At 41.9% G+C, this 19,608-nt stretch overlaps 1 protein-coding gene across 3 annotated transcripts in view; it reads left to right on the top strand.

Annotated features, from left to right (window-relative positions):
• The window catches only part of dock2 (dedicator of cytokinesis 2), a 135,889-nt gene that overhangs the window by 50,194 nt on the left and 66,087 nt on the right, over positions 1–19,608 (top strand). For all 3 annotated transcript variants that reach the window (XM_086221605.1, XM_086221606.1, XM_086221607.1), the window contains 4 exons: positions 2,916–3,050; positions 10,750–10,858; positions 11,258–11,328; positions 13,493–13,596. In XM_086221605.1, the coding sequence (XP_086077731.1) occupies positions 2,916–3,050; positions 10,750–10,858; positions 11,258–11,328; positions 13,493–13,596 (419 nt within the window). The remainder of the gene's footprint in view (positions 1–2,915; positions 3,051–10,749; positions 10,859–11,257; positions 11,329–13,492; positions 13,597–19,608) is intronic.

Below are 19,608 nucleotides of genomic sequence, written 5' to 3'. Positions count from 1 at the left end.
TCAACCCCGCCAAGGTTGAAAACTACAGGCCAGTATCACTTCTGCCATTCCTGTCAAAAATACTGGAGCGCTCAGTATTTAACCAGGTCTCTGAACATCTGCGGAACAACAACCTACTTGACTCTTTTCAGTCTGGCTTCAGGTGTGACCACTCCACTGAGACTGCACTCCTGTCAGTCACTGAGTCACTGAGACAAGCTCAAGCTGCTGGTCAGTGCTCTGTCCTACTTCTGCTGGACCTGTCTGCTGCCTTCGACACGGTGAACCATCACATACTCCTCTCCACACTCTCTGAGCTCGGCATATCTGGTTCTGCCTTGTTGTGGTTCAAGTCCTACCTCACGGGCAGATCCTTCAGAGTGTCATGGCGAGGAAAGGTGTCTAGGTCACATGGCCAATCGACTGGGGTTCCTCAGGGGTCAGTACTTGGTCCCCTTCTCTTCTCTCTGTACACCACCTCACTTGGTGCAGTGATCCGCTCCCATGGCTTCTCCTACCACTGTTATGCTGACGACACTCAGCTTTTCCTCTCTTTTCCACCTGATGACAGAACGGTCTCAGATCGTATATCAGCGTGTCTGGCTGATATCTCCACATGGATGAAGGAACGCCACCTTCAACTGAATCTCTCTAAGACTGAACTCATGGTCTTTCCAGCTTGTCCATCTGTTCAGCCTCAGGTCAGTGTCCAACTTGACTCGAGCCTACTTGTGCCCACAAACTCAGCCAGAAACCTGGGTGTCATGATTGATGACCAGCTGACCTTTAAGGTTCATGTGGCCTCAGTTTCTCGGTCTTGCCGTTATGCCCTCTACAACATCAGGAAGATCAGACCCTTCCTGACCCAACAGACCACACAGATTCTGGTTCAGGCTCTTGTCATCTCACGCATTGATTACTGCAACTCTCTTCTGGCAGGCCTCCCTGCATGCTCATTCAAGCCTCTGCAGATGATCCAGAATGCAGCAGCACGTCTGGTCTTCAACCAGCCAAAAAGGGCACGTCACCCCGCTGCTGGTTTGTCTTCACTGGCTTCCAGTGGCAGCCAGGATCAAATTCAAGGCACTTCTCTTGGCTTACAAAACAATCACAAGAACGGCTCCAGCCTACCTGGAATCCCTGATCCAGGTCTACTCTCCTTCTCGCCCACTACGCTCTGCATGCGAAAGACGCCTGGTGCTTCCAGCCCAGCGCTGCTCCAAATCCCGAGCCAGACTCTTCTCTTCTGTTGTTCCCAAATGGTGGAACGAACTACCCAACTCTGTGCGTTCTGCTGAGTCCCTTTCTACTTTTAAGAGACAATTGAAGACTCAATTGTTCAGAGAGCACCGAGGCACTGAACCTGACTCTTCTCCTCTTTGTCCTGTGGGGTAGAATAAGTCAGAGGGTCCAAGACCCAGCACTTAGTGATTATGTAGCACTAACTGTGTTGTGTGATGTTGTACGTTTGTCAAAAAAAAAAAAAAAAAAGAGGGGGGGCAACACTTCTTCTGCCACTAGATGGCAGTACCTGTGACCAAATCACAACTGAAGCACTTTTGCGCTTCCTATGGGCCCTTCCTTAATTAAGTCTAAATTCTTGCTTGTGTTGTACGTCGCTTTGGACAAAAGCGTCTGCTAAATGAAATGGTAGAATTGTAGAATTGTAGAGGTCAGTGTATGTGTCGGCCTATGAACTGCTGCACTGAACAAGATTAAATTACACTACATTCCTGTGTTCCCTCAAGCCACAGTTTAAACCCTGCTTCTGTGTGGAGGAGCAGCAAAAACACTCAGGCATTCACTCTAAACACTTCTGTCTGCTTCTTACTTCCTGTTAATTCACTTCACTTGATTAAGTGGCCACTAGAGAACACATTTGTTTGCGTTGCCAAAGCTTTAGTTAGGAAATTAAAAGCATGGCTGTCTCCTCCTGTTGTCTGTTCCCTCTACTTATCTGCGCGTCTTGCTTTCCCCAACTGTCTTTCACCCTCTGAGCCTCCTTTCCCCAATTACCTGTTCCTCTCTCCTCTTCCTGCTGCTCTTCTCTTCGTCTAGTCATCTTGCTCTCCATTATCACTTCATCCCCCCGTCAGTATGTTGATGTTCACCCTATTTAAGAGGGCCACTGCAGATTAAAGTTAACCAGCCCAGAGGTTGTTATGTAAAACTCTCTCTCTAAATACTAAACTCCCTGGTATTTTCTCTTAAAAGACAACCCCCCCCCCCCCCAAAAAAAACCCCACTTAATCCGCTGGTGCTTGCCTTTCAATCATGTTAATAAAGCAGAGCAGAGGAAAAGTGAATAGCACAGGTAATATTTTCAAGGTCAGAGTGATGGCAGTTTAGCCAGATTAGAGGTAATGTAGGGTCATTTTTAAGGGAACCTTTGTTATTTAAGAGGATTTGTTAGTTTTAAACCAGTTACAAAGGTGATCCCCTCCTGACTATGCATGGAAACGGAGCCGCCAAAAAGCCACAAGAATGAGCCTCCGTGGCACACTGTTTTATGTGTTTGGGAAATGCTAATTTTGCAAATCACAAACATAATGCTGAGGCACAGACCTGGAAAAGCAGTTAGGTCATGAACTTAAACTGAACTCTGTGCCACCGGCATCTATTTCCAACTGTCTTGACATAGCAGGATATTAATGTGTGTCTAAAGATGCCCGTGGGGTGTGCATGATTTTTTTAGCCATGCATCTGAAGGTGGTGTGAAAGGTAAATCCGTTCAGGTGTGAAATACTATTTGGCCATTTTCCACCTCCAACTCCATGGTAGTCTTCTTTCTTTCACCATTACTCTTTTTTTCTGCTCTATGGAAGTGAAAAATGGACTTGGAGATTAACTTTCCAACCTGTGGGACATGAGAAAAAATGTGTTATTGTTTCCCTGTTCTCTCAACCTCTTCCCTGTTCTCTCATATCCTTTCACAGAAAGCTGATGTTGGTGTTGAAGAGGTATCTGGATGTCTCCAGCCGAGGGGAACAGTGTGAATCAATCCTTAGAGCTCTAAAATCCCTGGAGTACATCTTCAAGTTCATCGTTCGCTCACGCATGCTCTACTCACAGTGAGTGTTTGTGTAACTTTTGGACAGATTGCTGGAGACACAAACACGCGCGCACACAAACTCACGCATGCACACACAGACACACACACACACACACAGACACACAGACACACACACACACATATACACACACACAGACACACACACACAGACACATAGACACACACACACACACACACACACACACACACACATATACACACACACACACGCACACCGGTCCAGTATCACCGGAGTAATCATTTTGGACAGCTCTGTGTGGATTACAACATTACCGTTGCTAATAAGCAGTGATGATGAAGTACTGGGTCAGAATGAGGGCAGGACTGAGCAGACAGTGATTTACCTGACAGACAAAGTTCCAGCAGGAGAGTCTAGCGACATCCCCCCTGCTGAGATGAGAGCTGTACCAAATGATAAGTATACACCTTTTACCACTGCAGCTCAGAGACCAACACTGGTCCCAACATCATCACGGTATATGCGAAATTTGCAAGGGGTGTTATTTTTGTCTTTGGTCATATGAAAGACACTTTCATGGAGAATTTAACAGTTATAAAGAATGCAAGTTTTTTGATTGTTTTTAGGATCTGGCTCACTTTTTAATCAGTTTGTGAGATTTTTTTGTCAGAATGTGTGTACTTGCGTAGGTGTTTGTTTATACACACAAGTCCACACATTCATGTACATTCAAGCAAACTTCTAGGTATAACTATCTATGTGCATGTGCATCACATTATTGCTGCACTGCTCCTAGGCCGACATAGCCTCAGGCACCAGCCTCCCCTGGTATCTCCTCTCTTTCTCTCTTCCATCTGTCAACCCCCCCCCCAAATACCTGCAGCCAACAACTTTGTCTGCATCTAAAATTTTCAGCTCATTTCCCCTCCTATATAATGCCATGTCATGAATTAGCGAAAGGAGCCACTAGCTTCCTCTGCTAGTCTCCATCATCAACCATCAAGACAAGCAGGGATTAATAGTTAAATAGGCGGCACGGAAGATTTATTAGCTTGTCAGAGCACTTTTATATTCATGCAAAGTCTATGTGGGGTGTGTGATGTTTACTATGAAAATATGTTAAGTGTGATGTACCAGTTTGGCTCTTTCCTTCACGTTCTTTTTCTCCTTCATTTTCCCTGTAGCTTTCATTATTTTTTAGTAGTCTGGTGCCTCAGTTGTATCTGTTTCTGTTTCCTTCCCCTGAGCGCTTGCTATGTCCTACATTTCTCCTTTCTTTCTCCCCTCATCCTCTTTCTATCCATCTCGCTTTCTCTATAAATTAATTCCCTCAATTTTTCATACCTGTAGAAGCTGGTTTAATTAATCTTGCCAAAAACATCCTGTGTTTTCAACTATTACTTTTTCACTCTGCGGAGTTGAAGAGATCAGTTCACTTTCCAATGGTATCTTATGTCTCACATGTTGTCTGTCAGTCTGTACCTAGTGGGATGAACTTTCTCAGTTTCGGTAGAGATCCATTTAACAAAGCAGGCAGAAATATTTTTTGAGTCCAGACTGACATCCCTCAAGGGAGAAAAAACAAACAAGCAAACTTGTAACTATATTGTGCTAATTGCTGTGAACTTGGTATGCACAGTATTGTTTTTATTGCTCTTATTTCACAAATGATTTTGGCCGATACCTGATATTTACAGATGTCAGTATTATCTGTGAAAAACAACTTTATATGACATGCACATTTTGGACATAATGTAAAACCCATGTAAACATAACTTATTCTGCACTTCAAAAACATTGATGATGAGCAATGATGAGAAATTTCTTCTGGTATCCATTGTTTTAACTTTCTTGGCCTTATCCTCATAGTTTGTGCCTTTCATAATTCTTTTATAATTGTAATTTGGTTGTTACAACACTTACTGATAGTAAACCTGACACCCAGGACTCCAGCGTTGTCTATAGCTGTGTTGAGACTATGTGAGAGGTCACATTTGTGCAGCATGTTCCTGTGAGGTATTACTGATAGTGCCCGACATTACTAGTATGAGTGTTTACGAGGGGTAGAGCTCAGATGTTCTGGGGGAACTGACTCAGCCCCATCTCACAGCGAACCTTGTATATCTGTCATAGACGTGTCCAGTGTAAGCCATCTCTGAGTCTCCGGCCTGTTTCTTGTGTCTGCTGAAAAAAATCCTCTAAAAGCAAAAGAGAGGAAACTTAATCAAAACTGGGCAGATATAATTATCGGCCATCAGACTGATACCAATGTGTTTAAAAAGTAAAGCAGTACTGATTACATGCTGATATTTTCATCTCTAACTAAAACAGAATTCAGGATCTCCAGTTTGATCCAGATCCTCCCAAAAAATTAACTAACTGTTACTTATAATATTGCCTATCTTTTCTTTGGTTTTATCTGAATCAGTTCATTAGTTTCTGTTGTACTGCAATAAAAGAAAGAACCACGCGCCAGTGGTAACATCACCTCCTTAGCAGAGCTAACAATACTAAATACATATCTTATAATGGCAAATGCTTAAGCATATAATGACACAACATTCATGAAATAAAGAGCTAAAGCCACCGTGACACAGATACTTAATTCCATTTATCAAATAAGCTGTAAAATGTCATGCAAACCTTTTTACGATTATACTGAGGGATGTAAAGTAGAGCCCTCTCGTGTTATTGTCTGCGTGAATAAAGCCTGAGCAAGTTACTCCTCTCAATGTGCCATTCTTGGATTTTATTAACTCCTCTCATCAGTCTAAGAGGCACCATTACATCCTTTTAATTCTGTTCAATGAAACCGTCATTGAAATGCCGAATTGGGGTATTGAACATATCACTGACTGGTCTAAGAGGGAACAATAAATTAGTCATCAAAACAAAGTGACATTGGCAACTTATCTGGTCGCACAAAGGATTTCATAATTCATGGGGGACATGTTTTGGTTTGTGTTGCCATGTTGTTGATCTTCTCTGCTTTCTTTCTCACTCCCTCCTTTCCTCTGAGTTTACTATCCCTCGCCATCTCGCCCCGCTTATTGTCTCCTCCCCATCTGTCAGTATTCTGCCGAGCTACTATGATGGACTTGTGTCGTGCTCATGGCTATTTGGGTGTGTGTGTGTGTGTGTGTGTGTGTGTGTGTGTGTGTGTGTGTGTGTGTGTGTGTGTGTGTGAAGGAATAGCCTTTTAATTCCTCGTGCTTCTTTTGGGTTGGATAAGAGTGCGCCACAGGCTCAAACAGGCTATACTCTTTTACTTCACTGTACTATTATTGGACACTATGGGAGTGAAGTGTGTGTGAGTTCATGGCCTGATTCACACCAGCCCACCCGTATAGACATTCTGCCCACACGCACACACACATATTCATGCACAGACACGGCTGGTGGATTAAACAGGACAATGCGTCTGTAATCATAACAGTACTCTGCAAAGAGCCCAGTGATAATACCTCTGTGTGTTGGCGCCTAATCCCTCCACCCACATGCTAAATTTACTGTGTGCCACATGTTAATCCTTCCTCCAGCACTCATAACTTCTATTGTAATTAACAACACAGCTCCACGAAAACACAGGGACAGAGTGAGAAGGTTGAGGTAGGAGAAGGGTGGATGCAGGAAAAGTTTTTAAAGGGTGGATGAAGAAGATCTGAAAAGAATTAAATTGTAATTTGGGTGTGTGATATAAATAGCAGCCGAAAAGATAATCCATTTTTTTGTTTTTTTGAATATGCGGAGGTAAATTGAAATTGCATCGGCTCTATAATTACTGGAGCAGTGAGAGACTAGTGTGCTCTCTTGGTTCACCTGTAAAATAAATGGTGATTCTGTTTTAAAACAAACAGGGACCCTCTTCAGTGAAAGATGGGAGGAAGTTAGAGCAAGCTGCGGCTGGCTTGATTAAGATGAAGACAAAAACACTCTAATTACTGAACTAGAGTCAATTTACACTCTGATGATGAAAAAGAGCTACTGCTGTCTAATGTACAGCCGTGGTCAGAACGTTTGGCACCCCTGAGTTAAGAAATATGGGAACTATTTCAGAATATCTCCAGTAATAAATTCACATAAAATAAATTTGCGTAATAGGATACATCCAGAGTTGAATAACCTGTGCCAAAAAAATGTGATTATCTATTAAAATAGAACATACAAGCATGAGATGTATGCTAGGGACAAAAATTGCTACACTCTTAATGACTTTATATTTGTCTCTCAAACAACAATAAAAACTAGACTCACTTGGGCTTATTGGCAGTGGTCACATGACCTCAATGGTTATGCTGTGTAACAAGGGGCTTCAAGTGTGACCACTAAAGTGAACCTTCCGTGTCAGTGACCGTGTGTCTGTATATGCCAGTCTGGTGAAGAACTGACGGAGTGGATCCAGCTCCATGCTGAATGGATGACTTAAAATTTCCCCCATCAACATTTTGTAATTTTATCAAGAGCATTCAGAGCCATAAAAGGTGCTGAAAAATGGTGCAGATTGTTGAAAAACCACCATGCAGGACACTTCAAGAGCTTCATGCTACCCTGATACAAGGAGGGGGGAGTGGGGACCTTAGTACACACAACAAACTATGAAATAATTTATTCAAATTCATGGTTTAGGATTATTTAAAAAAAGAAAGAAATGATTTTCTCTTTAACTTGAGAAATACAGGAACACCTCTACACCACCACTTTGCTGAGTTAGCTCACATAGCACAAGACCAAAGTGGACTGATAAAATAAGACCATAATAGATGTGTGTTATCTAGTTTTAGAAATCTACTTTTGAGGTGAATGTCTTTCAGCAACAACCATGCACAAATGCACATAAAGTGGCAAAAAAGATAAATTCAAATCGAAATGATGGACAGTGTTAACTCACTAGCAGTGAGTCATGACTGAAATCTTAATAAAAGCCTCTGGAGAGAGCTGAGATTTGACAACTTAAAAAAAGGCGTCCTGCATAGTTGGATGTATAGCAAGTGTAGCAGAAACTACAGTGGTAGGTTCTGAGGCAAACAAATGTTGTTTCAGGTTGTCAACATCTAGCCTATTTGATACTCTAAATTGACCGTAGGTGTGACTGTGAGTGTGAATGGTTGTCTGTCTCTATGTGTTGGCCCTGTGATGGACTGGTGACCTGTGCAGGGTGAACCCCACCCCTTGGCTGAAAGCCGCTGGGATAGGCTCCAGCCCCTCTGTGACCCTTAACAGGATAAGCAGAAGAAAATGGATGGATGGTTGTCAACATGTAGCTTTTGTCTTTGGTTCAGTAACCTTGGACATTTAAAGGGACAGTTAGTTGGATCTAATGACATCCAGCAATGATTCTTCGCCTGTCTTTCAGAAAAAAAAAAAAAGATTAACTTGTTGGGTCATTCACATATCCATCTGTCTGAAAATCTGGAAACTCAAACTTCTCAAAACATGATATTGTTAGCCAGCAGCAGCCACTTATTCAGACCCAGAAGAACTTTATTGATCCCTTCAGGGGAATTACTTTGTTAGCCTACAATTGCTCACACACTGGGAGGTAATTAACCTGTGATCATTCATCCTTCTCGTCCAGAACAGAGAAGAGGAGCAGGGGCTTATCCCCATGTAGACACAGCATTTCTTTCCTTCATCAACCATGGCCGAACTAACCGTATTGCTGCTGTGGAAGTCCCAGATAGGTCGTAAAACAAAACGCCATCTGTCTGGGTCCATAACATCATCTGGAGGCGCACACAGCCCGCTGGCTTTCACAGCCTTCACCACCAGAGACTGCATCTGGATGACTGCTGAGGTGTTGCTTCTATGATTTAATGGTAATAAACAGATCAAAATAATGCTAAATTAATAACGCCATGATACCTAGTTAAACTCAGTAGAAATTTATGAAGTCAGGTCTGTCTGCGTGACGATAAACAAAGAACTTCTAAAATGGTTGGTTTCTGAACAGAGTTTGGAGCAGGTAGAGGTATTCTCTTCTCCCCCTGTTGCTTTAATCCTCTTCTGCATCCTTTGTAGTGTTTCCTCTCAAAGAGTGAAGTGTAGTACCTGTGTGGTGCGCTCTCAGCCACCCTGTAGGTTAATCCTATTTGTTGACGTAACGGGTACAACAGTAAAGTACTAGGCTCTGAAACGCTCCTGCTCTTTTTAAAAATCTCATTGCACTGTAGAATTAGATGAACATTGTCATATTAAACCTAAATATAATCTTGAATTGCTCGTATGCTCCCAGTTACAGTCCTAAAAGTAATACTTAAAAAAAGCTTGAATTCATTTAAAAGCCTCGCCTAGATATTTTGGCTCTTGTAGCTGTCGTCTGTCCACCATCTCCTGAATTTCATCAAATTCTCCTCAGAGCCTCCTGACTCTCTCCCAGACTCAATTACTAACACCACATCACACGGAAAAGAAACAGAGCAGACAAACATACGTTTGAGTAAGGCAGAACCTCGCAAGTCTCAATCCCTTTAAGGATCAGTTGAGGGGAGTATGTTTGGTCCAAGAAGATAGGGGATTCATTTTTCTGCAGTTGATTTATTATTCATATTTATTTATGCAGTTTATAATATTACCAATAGCTGCCATTGACCGAGGTTGAACTATCTAGTCTGACACCCATGTGTACTGTAAGCACTGCAGTCCCAAACCAGTTTAATCCACATGTTCTGGGAATGTACTAAATGATCCACATTTTGGCAACTAACATTCGATCTGCTGTCCAAAGCTGCTGATAAACCCCGAGAACCTCCAGCCTCTCTTGCTCTGTCTGGTGTTATGACACAAAATCTTAGTGTTAAATTACACAAAAATAAGTCTGCCGTGTTTTGCTATAATGGTGGTCAAATGACAAATTTTGATGGCTGTTTATGGAAAGACTGTTATCATAGAACATTTGCACAATGGATAAGGGATATGTTGTGTTTTATCAGGTTAAATAGGATTAGATACGCTGCTGTGACCTTTCCTAAGTTTTCTTGTTGATGCCTTGGGCTTTGATTCCTTTATAGCTGAGTGATATTTGGTTTACAGTATGTGATTGGGAACACTGGGAATGAAGCACTGGAAAGTTCTCTAATATGTATAAGTGCTCTCTTTGTTGTGCTTTTTTTAGTTTTATCCATGTCTCTGCTCTGAATAATGAGAATTTTTCTAGACCATTTATACTCTATGATTCAGTTATTGATGTATTTTTATGTAACTAGGATTACATCATTGTTATGTTACATTTTTTGCGTAGTCCATGTTGCACACCCTCTGATGTTATCAGTGATGGAGTAGGGAGGACACACAACAGAAACTCTGAGATGAAGTGTGACAAATCCAAAAACAGGGAGTCGTGATATAGTCATTTTCATAAAAATATTGAATACAAAGTGACTCTCTTGTCTGTACATTTTTGTAAATTTCTCCAAAGATTACTTAGACCTTGGGGGAGGTCTGCACTCTCAGAATGGTTCTGACTGAATGTTTTATTTGATTATTTAAAGTTGCATCAAGTCAATAACTATAATTTGATCAGTAAATTGATGTTGATGTCAGCCTCTCTCTCTTTTTGCTCACGCCCCACTCTCACTGATTATTCACCTCCCCTGTTATTTTCTCCCATCTCTCAATTCTGTCTGTTTTGTCTTCGTCATTCCTCCCTCCATCTCCCATGCTAATCATGTTTTGCAGAAACTCCGCCATTACTGTTTTTGTCTTCAGTTGCATTTCCATTCATTTCCTCCTGTCTTCTTAGGTTATACGAGGGTAAAGAACAGGCGGAGTTTGAGGAGTCGCTGCGGCGACTTTTTGAGTCCATCAACAACCTGATGAGAACAGACTACACCACGACTCTGCTGCTCAGGGTAATCACTTCCCCAGCACCCATACTCCACCTCCTTACACTCATCTCCATGATCACTGATTTTTCTCTTTTTATTGTTTTTTTCCCCCCTTATTTTCCCATCTTATCTGCAGTTTCATTTTCTTTCTCCTCCTCATAGCCCTGGTTGTGTAAGATGATCTCTCAATCTGATTATGGCAACATCAGTATTCTGCTGCTTGTCGTTCTCCTCTCATGCTCACTACACAGACCAAGACAGACTCCTAGTCATAAAAGTTTGGCAGCCAGACAAGTGGCCTTGTGAAAAATGGAATAAATCCTTTCACAGAACTTCTTTTACAGCAATGTCACCTTCTATTCACCAACAGATTTCAAGATTTAAGTTACCTGTGTGTGTGTTTGTGTGTTTGTGTGAAACCAGGTTGCTGCACTGAAGTACCTGCCAACTGTCCTGCATGATGTTGAGAAAGTTTTTAATGCTAAACTCCTTAGGTGAGTTTACCTCGTCACACTACTTCTGTTCTCTTTCCTGCTGCGTTACTCATACAACTTCAAGCAGCCACTCAAACACACACACATACACACACACACACACACACACACACACACACACAATATTGCCTCATCTTGGGCCTTATTCAGAGATGATATTCAGCTCTTAAGCTTTGCTCTATTCAGTGACCCCTGTCCTGGTCAAACTGACATAAGTGATTTGATGAAGTTTCAAACAGAACCTCACTCTCAGCTTCCTGAAAAAGCAAAAATGGCTCAGAATGGCTTGTTTAACCTTTCCTTGACCCACAGTCACAATTACACTCCACTCTTCAACTGAGAAAATGACCTTCACCAGATGGAAGATTTGTTTTCACACTCGAAATTTCAAGCACTTTATCTCTCCTCTAGCAATTGCACAGCCAAACATGAATCCATTGTTTTGACGTGACCTTATTACATAACTGAAAATTGATGTTAATCGACATTTTATTGACTTGCCACATTGCATTTAAAACAACCCCATCCTAATCATTTCTCTCCTCACCTACCTGACCTGTGTGTGTTTTTGTGAGAGCGTATCAGTTTAGGAAAATGCATCTGCCAGTTGGGTCCTGTGAGGTGATCGGACGTGAAAACAGTATCACAAAGGTGCTACCAGTGAAACAGATGCACCAAGATAGAACAGTGATGCATATATTCTCACTTTCTATGAACAGTGTCCTTTTCTTCACTCACACAAAGGTAGAAAGGTGCTTCTTCGATCTTCTGCACTTGTTGATCTATTCATACTTGCAGCCATCTGAACTTGAAAGAAAGGTCATCTTCATATCACCGGTCACCATTTATTCCGGTGTAAGTTTCCACAAACAAGCTTATCACTATGCGTGAAGTGAACATCAAAGTTTTGTCTCCTCTTGAGTATTGTCACATCCATACAGTCTGCAGAGTCGTGCAAATGCATCACCAACGCGGGTTTTGTTTGTTCTCCCTAACCTTCGAGTGTCCACTGGGTATAGGTTGACATTTAGGCTTCTTAATGAGATGCATATCAGATGATTAGTGGGCCTGATAAATCTACACTGAGCCACTATGATCCAGCATGTCCTCACTATGCATATCAAAAGGAGCAAAAACCTGTTTGGGTTCATACAGTAAGTTGCACATTTTAATCCTTTCTGTGATTATTGGAGGGGCTGCAGCAGCTGGTCCTGCTTGATTTAAGGAGACAAACAAATGGAGGGTTTGCATGCGGTGAGCATTCCATCTTGCTCATGCAGATAAAATGAAGAGGGTGTAATGTGGTGAGGGTAGTAAAAGCAGGGATTAGTTATGCTGCTTAGTGACGAGACAGAGTTAAGTTATACTGGAATATGAGCACACACAGTAGAAAGCGCACGTGAAACAGTTGTGCAATGTCGTGTATCCTCATGGTTTGCCTATTAAACCTAGTGAAAATGACAGGATGTATATCGGCTGAGCATTAAAAGTTATAAATGGTACTTTCCTTTAGGGCTGCACATCAGCATGGAGTTGCTACCTGCAACCACCACCACCCTCACTGCTACAGGGGCTTGAAAGTTGCTAAAAATCTAGCTCCAATATGGTGAAATTTGCCCCTTGCGTTATCTGTTCAAACTGATGAGAATTGATTTATTTTTTCTTTAAAAAAAATCCAAAAAACAAAACAAAAAAGAACCCCCCTCCCACACACACACACACACACACACACACACACACACACACACACACACACACATACACACACTCACACACCGCCCTCGCTACATTGAGACTGTCTGAGGTCTTAAAACCATGGCATATGTCTTCAGGGCTAGAAACCGCCCTGTTTATTTATCATAACATTGAATTTTTGCTTGAAGGGTCTTTCTAAAGTATGTTTGTGCTTTAAGTCGTTTGTTTTCATGTGGCATAAACAGTCTGCTCTGCTTTTGTCTGTGCTTGCATGTCTAAATCTTGAATTACTACGATTTTTTTTTCAATCTTTTGAATTTATTGCATGTATTCGTCATGTAACTGAGACCTTTAGTTATAATTCAAGATGTGCGCAGCAGTGAGTGGAAAACATATTCTCATGAATGATGCCTGTTTTCAAGAAAACAAAGCTATTGATCCTCCCGTGCCACTCACTTTCTCCCTCTAGTGAGTTGCTACATGACTTTTATTCCTGCATCCCGCCTGAGCTACAGAAACAGAAGGTGACCTCCATGATTGAAATCGTCAGCAGCCGACTATTCCAGAAGCAAGGTGGGTACATTTCTCCAGTAACAGGCAGCTCCTGACCTGTCGTGGATTTCACAGTTGTGTGAAACCCAGTGCGCCATTCCATTTTGATTGAAATCCTATATAGCATTAGTTGCTCCTCACTTCACACCAAAAGGTCAGTGTACAGTGAGTAATTCCCACCTAGTAACAGGACTAGTCAGACAGCTGTTCACACAGCACTTTATGGCTAGTAAGGGAGCTCTTTGCTCTAAAGGTTTTATCATCTTACAGCACATTGGATAAAAGTGTGATACTTAAATCACCAGCGTAATGTTCCATCCCCTCCGGACCACTAAAGCACTCAGAATGAAGGCATCAGCCACACAATGTTACTACTGATGTTTAGTTGGTTTTCTACAACATATACACACATGTGTTGATCTAAAAGATATAGACTTGACAGCACATCACAGTCTTCTAGACGCTTCAACTTTCATACTTGTTTGTTGTTGGAAGAAAAAATATATGAAGACTACACTCACCCAAAATGATCCCGCTTCAGTCAGCATCAAGAAAACATTTGAATTCACTTTATTTATAGAATATTTATCTGAAATGTATCTGGGAACACAAAGCTTATGCTGAAATCACAAGAAACAACAAAAAGGCTTCAAAAGATGAAAAATGTATCTCACTTTTACTTTCAGTCTCTACTGTGAACTCTGACAAAATTGGGGAACTAAAGCATTTGTCAGGCTGCTTGGTCTCACCTGTGCAACTTAATCTTTTTTTTCATGGAAAAAAGGCTTTTATTCATAAGGCCATTATTGACCAGTAAAATATGAGATTCGTCTGATGTAATATCACCAGCCAGAGATACAGGTCTGCAGTTTGTGTTTTGTTTAACCAAGAATCATTCAAAACCACAATGGACACCAGCCGCCTACCATATTATTGTAACCAGCAAAAGTGTAACATTCATGTACTTATCTGATGATTGTAAATACTAACTACAGTCACTCTGCAGTGGATAATGGTCAGCATGATGCAGCAGCAGGAATCCTAGGAAGGTCCTGCTGTGGTAGGAGTACCACCACAAACACATGTTTTAGCCACTAAAATGTCCACCCATCCATAAGTAAGGAACCACTAATCCCACAAGCCTTTGCAGATTATGTTTTTGCCCCCAAATTTTTTAAAATAACAAGATTTTGTTACCAACTGACCAAAATTGTTGTTGGTAGCTCACTTGTCACTGATGCCAAATAATCAGTGTTTCTCACCAGAAAGAAAATTATTTCTGCAGTGAGAAATTGTGAAACTCTTAAAAAGATATTAAAACTTGCATTTTCCCTATATCATAAAACCACATTCAGTTGTTTCACTCCCTGCTCCAGAGGTGTTGACCTTGAATGGTTCCGACTTATGGCTAATAATCATCTCCTCTATGGAGAATACGCGTTACATTTTCACTTTCTGAACCAAACTGTTTAGCTCCGTATGTGACGTGATTTGCTGCTGCTGGTGGAAATGGTAGTTTAGGGATGGCTCCTAAATGAAAGATAATGTTCTCTTCATCCTTCTATGCTTAAAATAGGCGATAAGAGCATCCTGAAGAATAGGTTTCGTAAGCATTTAACCAACAGTGTGGCAGCAGTGAAACTGGATGTTTCTTTTGTCCTTTGTGTCGACATTCTCTCTGCACCCAGACTGAAAATATCCTTCAACCTAATTGCAAGCAGAAAATGAACACATTGTTCATGCCCCAGCAGGTGTTGGTAGTGCTATCCATACTAATGCCACAGGTGATACCTGCCGCCTGCCAAAGCAGAAGAGGTAGTATCGTAGTTTGAGGCAGACAAGACAGGAAATGTTTTCAGAGCTCTGCAGTCAGACTCATTAATGTGTCACACCATACCTGCTCTTCTTTCAAACCATTCTTACTAGATCTTGCATGACTGCCAGGGACTCCTGATTTAGTGTGTGGTACTTGTACAGTACACTACATGCATGAGAGTATCACACATAAAGGATCACACTACATCAATGGGTTCACCCGCTACCTCTGTTTAGTCCTGTTATGTCTGCCTAATTTGCTTGTGGTGGGCTTATAAGTGGTCTTTCTGCTGTTGTATGACCGTAATTGGCCCCTGCAGTGCAAACCGGAGAAGTCAAAGTAGACTGAGTGTGATTGCAATGGACTAAATTTGGTTTGAGAAATCAGTCTGAGCAGAACTGATTTATTATACATACTGGAAAGCTTCACTCATATTGGTGATGTTGCTCCAGGTGTGCATGAATGCATTCTCATACACAAGCTGCCAAAACACATGTATATGTTTTTTGTCAGTGACTGATGACACCATCTGTATATGAGTGTATGTGTGTGGTGGTGCATGCTTTGGTGTGCGCATTTGATTTTTTTAGTCCAATGTAGCAGTGGGTCGACTCATCAGTCAGTTGCTGCCAGCCAAGTCGGTAGCCGGTCTAGGATTCGGTCTTTTGGTATTGATCCTGGCTCAGATGATTAATTCCCCAAGGGCCGAGACGACAGGCTCACCTCTTTGGCCAGCTGTCAACAGACTCAGAGTCACACTCCGTCACCAGGAAAGGAGCGAGAGAGGGGGAAGAAAGAGGTGAAAGGAGCAGGAACAGGAGTGAGAGAGGGGGATGACAGGTTGAGAAAGATAGCAGGATGAAGGTAAATGGAACAGAGGGCATCATGCCAACATGATCCCTATCAATTTGGAAAAAATAAGACGTCTGTAATATCAGTATGTGTAAATATTCATAAGGGTTTTGAGTTCATGCCAAGCATCATTGGAGTGCCATTTCAAGATGTGTTCTTATGAGGAGCAACACCTCAGAAGTCAATATTAATTCTGAGGTCAAAACAGAGGTCAAGGAGATAATTGAGGAATAGAGGAAACAATTGGCAGGACAATTGGTAAGGGAAGGACAGAGTCAGAGGGATAAGACAGGGGAAGAGGCAAAACCTGTTCGAAAAAGAGGGTACAAGGGAATAGAAAGAGAAAGGACAGCACAGGTGGGTGGGCGTGGTGGGAGAACACAAAATAGGTTTGAGAGAACAAAAGCCCTTTTGTGGGGGAATGATCAGAGACTGACCTTGTTTCACTGACTAGAACAGAGGTGATTAAAGTTTATGGCCTGCTCAAACTCAGTCTATCAGCAAATGTCCTCACAGTTGGTCAGCGACATTTAGACCCTCCTCTAAACTCTTCCTCCCATCCTACAGTGCTTATTTATTCATTCATTCATTTATACATTGCTCCATTCCATCTTGAATCGCGACTCACCAAATAAGGCTTGACACTCATGCTAATTGAGATGCATTTTAGCATTGCAATGCTAATCCGGGGGTTTGCGTGCTAGGGTGCCATTTGTCCGGGAGGCTGAAATATGCAGCAGAGCTAAATTACATATTTATAATGGCTAATAGCCCCCGGTGTCCTATCAGTGCACTGCAATACATATTTAATGGCTCTACCTGTCTGCCTGACTGTCTGTCGGAGCAGGCTTGCCAAACGTACTCTCCCGGGAAAAATGTCAAACCCCTGACAGTGTTGGAGAGATTAGATGATGGAAGTGTATGTGTTGTGTGTGTTTGTGCGTGTGTGTGTGTTTGTGTGTGTGTGTGTGTGTGTGTGTGTGTGTGTGTGTGTGCACGCCCAGGATGGGGAATCACTCACTGCTCAATGCAGAGAGTGAAAATGAGGGATTCTCAGGATCATTATTTTCAGTTTTTGCCATATTGTACTATTCAATAATACAACAAGCTCTGTGATAATTGATGACTGTATATATTGCAAAAGTGCTATTTGCAATTCAACCACTCTGGGTTTTAATGAACCCTTAAAATACTATTTATGCTCTTTCACACTTGAGTTGACTGTGGAGCACCACATCTGCTCCATAGTTGTGTTTTTTTTTTTTTTTACTTAAACTGGCTTTTTTACTCAAACTTATCAGCAGAAGATATAGGAGCTTCTGGGTGTGTTGGAATTTAAAATTCAGATTAAAAAATACTCTACGTAAGATTGTTAACATGTTATCATTGACTGCTCAACCTTTGTTTAAAATTATGTATGTGATTCCAAAGCTGCTTTTCACCAAGGAACCCTGGAACCACCCACTCAAAGTTCTCCTTAGGTGGGACGTAACGGGGGGTAAATATGTGCTCTGAACTAATTTTAGACCCTGTGGTGGGACCAAAGGCAGTTCCTCAAAAGGTTCCTTTTTCCTGGGAAAGTCCCTGTGGTCTCAATGTGGTTTTGTCCATCCATATGGTTGGCTCTCTCATGTCCACTTGCATCCATGGGCACTATTTGAAAGGCTTGGATTTCTCTGACTCAAAAGAACTGCTCTGATTTACCCAGCAAATGCTCCTGGCAAGCGCTCATAAACACACACACACACACACACACACACACACACACACACACACACATACACACACATGCACGTGCATAAACATATTTAAACAGGCACACGCATTCTGACACACAGGGTTAATCTGGTTTTGCGATAAAATTTAATTTATGAGGCGCATTATGGCTCAATTTACGCAAATTATAATGCCGTCAGGCAATCACGAGGACAGATTGAGAGCATCAACACTGATAGAGGGAAAAAATAGAACGAGAGATCAGGGAGAGCAAAGAGCAGAGGGATAGAGGGATGAGTCTGTCATTTTGTTTGCCCACTCATTGCCCAAAGCTGGTCAAAATCCCTGATTCAGTCCACTAACCCGTATTTCCCCTCCTCCATCTGTACAGCTTGAGAGGAGACTACAGTCATGTCCCAGGTCTTGTAGTACACGCCAAACACATTGAGGGAAATCCCATGTGTTTAGGTGTAATACTCTCAGTCTTTCTATAATGTGACCTTGAATAGCCCATAATCAGGAAAATCAGAAATGCAGTGCAAATCTATGTGTGATAATTATTTTTTCCTCAAAAGTATTATTTGCATCAATCCATATAAATGGCAGCAATCTCATTAGTGAAATTGCCTCCTTTCGACTGCATCGTGTCATACACTGTTGACATTGTTCACGCCCATGTCTATATTTTCTTTGCTTTGATTACTTATGTAACAGATGCATGTCAGCGCTTGATGAATATGGACGGGTGATGGACTGTATAGTTATTATCGTCAGGAATTAATCAGTGTTGAGTGATCCATGTTGTCCCCACTTTCTCTACCAATCAGCATTAGTGACTTCAGTCGTTTTAGTCCCTGGTTATACTGGTGGTTTCAGCCATACTTTCCATTTGATAAAAAGTAAGCTGATAATGTCTTACTTGAGATAAATCCCCTAAAAGCAGATGTGAGGAGGCAGTGTTTCTAGTAGTGGAGAGATGGTGCAGCATGTATGTGTGAAGGTTAGCCTGAGGGTAAGTGAGTGCTTGCACCAGGGACCTACATTTATCATTATGTATTCTACATGCCAAAACAGCAAGTTGAGCCATAATTTCAAAGCCAGCAGATTTACAGCAGCAACAGAGTGTGTAAGAGTGTATGTTGTGGAACAGGTGGCGGTCCATTTAAGCAGACATGTGACATTGTAAAAACACATTTGTTTATGTTCTCCTCAACTCGTTACAGTAGCTTTGGTTATGTCACATTCATGTTCATGTCACGCCTTTAAACTTGCTGTGGTGAGGTCTGTCTCAAAAAGTAAGAGCCGCCTGTCAAAGAATTATGAATGAATGTAAATCTTGTTGTGTGTGTGTGTGTGTGTGTGTGTGTGTGTGTGTGTGTGTGTGTGTGTGTGTGTGTGTGTGTGTTTGTGACAGCAGATGAGCCATCTGCCACAAAAGAGTTTTGGCTGCTGTTGTGCCGGCTGACTAGAAATAGCTGTGCTTACTCTAGAACTGTGCAGGGTTGATGGTACCAGAAGCTTAATGAGAGGGAGAGAGAGAGCGATGGAGAGACAGAGAGTGGTGGGAGAGAGCGGCGCTGCTGTCATTCGGTCTGCAGAGACGGCCATTGGAGAGGTTGTAGATGAAACGAGGTGGATGTGACTAATGG

The sequence above is a fragment of the Aulostomus chinensis genome, chromosome 13, assembly GCF_037954235.1.
Source record: "Aulostomus chinensis isolate RoL2024-O1b breed Wild chromosome 13, RoL_Achi_v1.0, whole genome shotgun sequence".
Classification (NCBI taxonomy): Eukaryota; Metazoa; Chordata; class Actinopteri; order Syngnathiformes; family Aulostomidae; genus Aulostomus; species Aulostomus chinensis.
This window is presented reverse-complemented; position numbering and strand designations above follow the sequence as displayed.